The sequence below is a fragment of the Lagopus leucura genome, unplaced genomic scaffold (assembly GCF_019238085.1).
Source record: "Lagopus leucura isolate 7727_CA_CO unplaced genomic scaffold, USGS_WTPT01 50135-0_obj-0_obj, whole genome shotgun sequence".
Taxonomy (NCBI): Eukaryota; Metazoa; Chordata; class Aves; order Galliformes; family Phasianidae; genus Lagopus; species Lagopus leucura.
In genome coordinates this window covers 1-1,532 of record NW_024966960.1, presented here as the reverse complement: position 1 = coordinate 1,532, position 1,532 = coordinate 1, and the positions used below count along the sequence as shown (strand labels likewise).

The following is a 1,532-nucleotide window of genomic DNA, read 5'->3' as shown; positions in this document are numbered from 1 at the left end:
TGCCCCTCAAGGTGATTCTGGCCCTGGAGCAGTTGAGGTAAGGGTGGGAGCCTCTAGGCTTGCAAGGCAGATGGTGGTCCCCCTTTAGGGTAGCTTCTGAAGGCCTGGAGGGGGGAGGGTGTAAGGAGCTGCATCTACAGGAGAGACGGCTGGGCTGTTGTGGCCAGTGAAGCTGAGATTCTGGGCAGGGAGAAAGGCCTGGTACTGCTGTCCCCAGGCGAGGAAGAGAAGGGAGACCTGGGGCCTTCTTCCCTTCAGAGCGGGAGGTGGTTCACTGCTGCCAGGGAGGAGGCGGGCGCTGCTGGAACTGAAGACAGTGCTCAGTAGCACGGGCTGGGGGTGTTGGCTTTGCAGCTGTTGATTGGGAGAATCTCAGACATTGTCTGCAACAGTCTGGAGAGCAGTGGTAAAGGCCCTTTCTGCTTTCTCTTCCTTTTTTTCCTCTTGTCAGCAAGCTGAAGCCCTCTTTAGGAAGCAAGGATGCACGTGAAATGTTGGCTCTGTGCTGCAAGAACATTGTGTCACACCCTTCAGCAGAGATGATGCTGAAGATCAAGAAGTCACAGCAAGCAGCACAGTACCTGCAGGTAACCTGCCGTAACTTTCCCGGCCACCTCTGCGTCAGAGCCCTACCTCAGCACACATGGCCTATGCTCCAGCAGCAGCCGTGATGCCACACCTCAATCCCCTCTCCTGCTTTCAGCTTCTGCAGACATCGTTGAAAGCTCTGGGCCGGCTCATGGTGGTCCTGCTTGAGACAGAGACCACCCGGGGATTCTTCCAGAACATAGTCCAGGTGAGTACGTGTGGGGCAAGGGAGGAAGCGTGGTGCCCGTTGATAGCAGGGACAGAGATCTGGGGACTGAGAGTATGATCGAAGGGGGAGAAATCTCCTGCTAACAGGCCAGCTCACTGCGAGCTGAGAAATGGGCAGAGAAATGGGCTCTGCAGGGGGAAAGGCAGGAGCCAGCCCCTGGTAGGGCCCAGCCGAGGAAAAGCTCCTGGGTTAGGAGGCAGCAGTATCTGCAGAAAATGGGAGCAGCAGTGTCAGCGCACAGTGAGGCGGGGGTCCACGTGGAGCCACAGGGCAGGACCTGAGGGAAACTGTTGGGAAAAGAGGGACAGGGAGAGGGATGGCAGGAAGGGAAAAATGTCCATGGTGAGACATGCTCTGCTTCAGGTCCTGCAGAGATCACTGACCTCAAACAACATGTGGGAGCGTAACAGGGCCCTGCAGACCTGCTCCCAGCTGCTGGCTGCTTGTGAAGGGCTTCCGGTGAGTAAAGAGCCCCACTGCATGCTCCCTGCTCCCTCCCCAGTGCCCCTGAGCTGGAAGGCGAGCTCCGCCCAGCTGTGCATGCTGGCATGGGGAAGGCACGGGCAGGAGAAGCTAGGGAGAGCTGGGGCTGCCTACAGCTTTGTTCCTGCCCCTCATCCCTGCAGAGAGGAGATGCCTGTGAGTCCTTTGGCTCCTTGGTGGGATTGCTGGCTCCGCTGACATGTGACCCCATGCCCACATCCCGCCAGTTGGC

General features: G+C 58.3%; 1 protein-coding gene across 1 annotated transcript; it reads left to right on the top strand.

Moving 5' to 3' along the window:
* Window positions 1-10: 10 nt before the first annotated feature.
* On the top strand, window positions 11-1,526 carry LOC122192890 (maestro heat-like repeat-containing protein family member 2B; the record flags this gene model as incomplete). Its single annotated transcript, XM_042893572.1, has 5 exons — window positions 11-37; window positions 452-587; window positions 704-796; window positions 1,181-1,276; window positions 1,444-1,526. Coding segments are annotated over exons 2-5 (368 nt in total), but the record flags the coding sequence as incomplete, so codon positions are not given.
* Window positions 1,527-1,532: the final 6 nt, after the last annotated feature.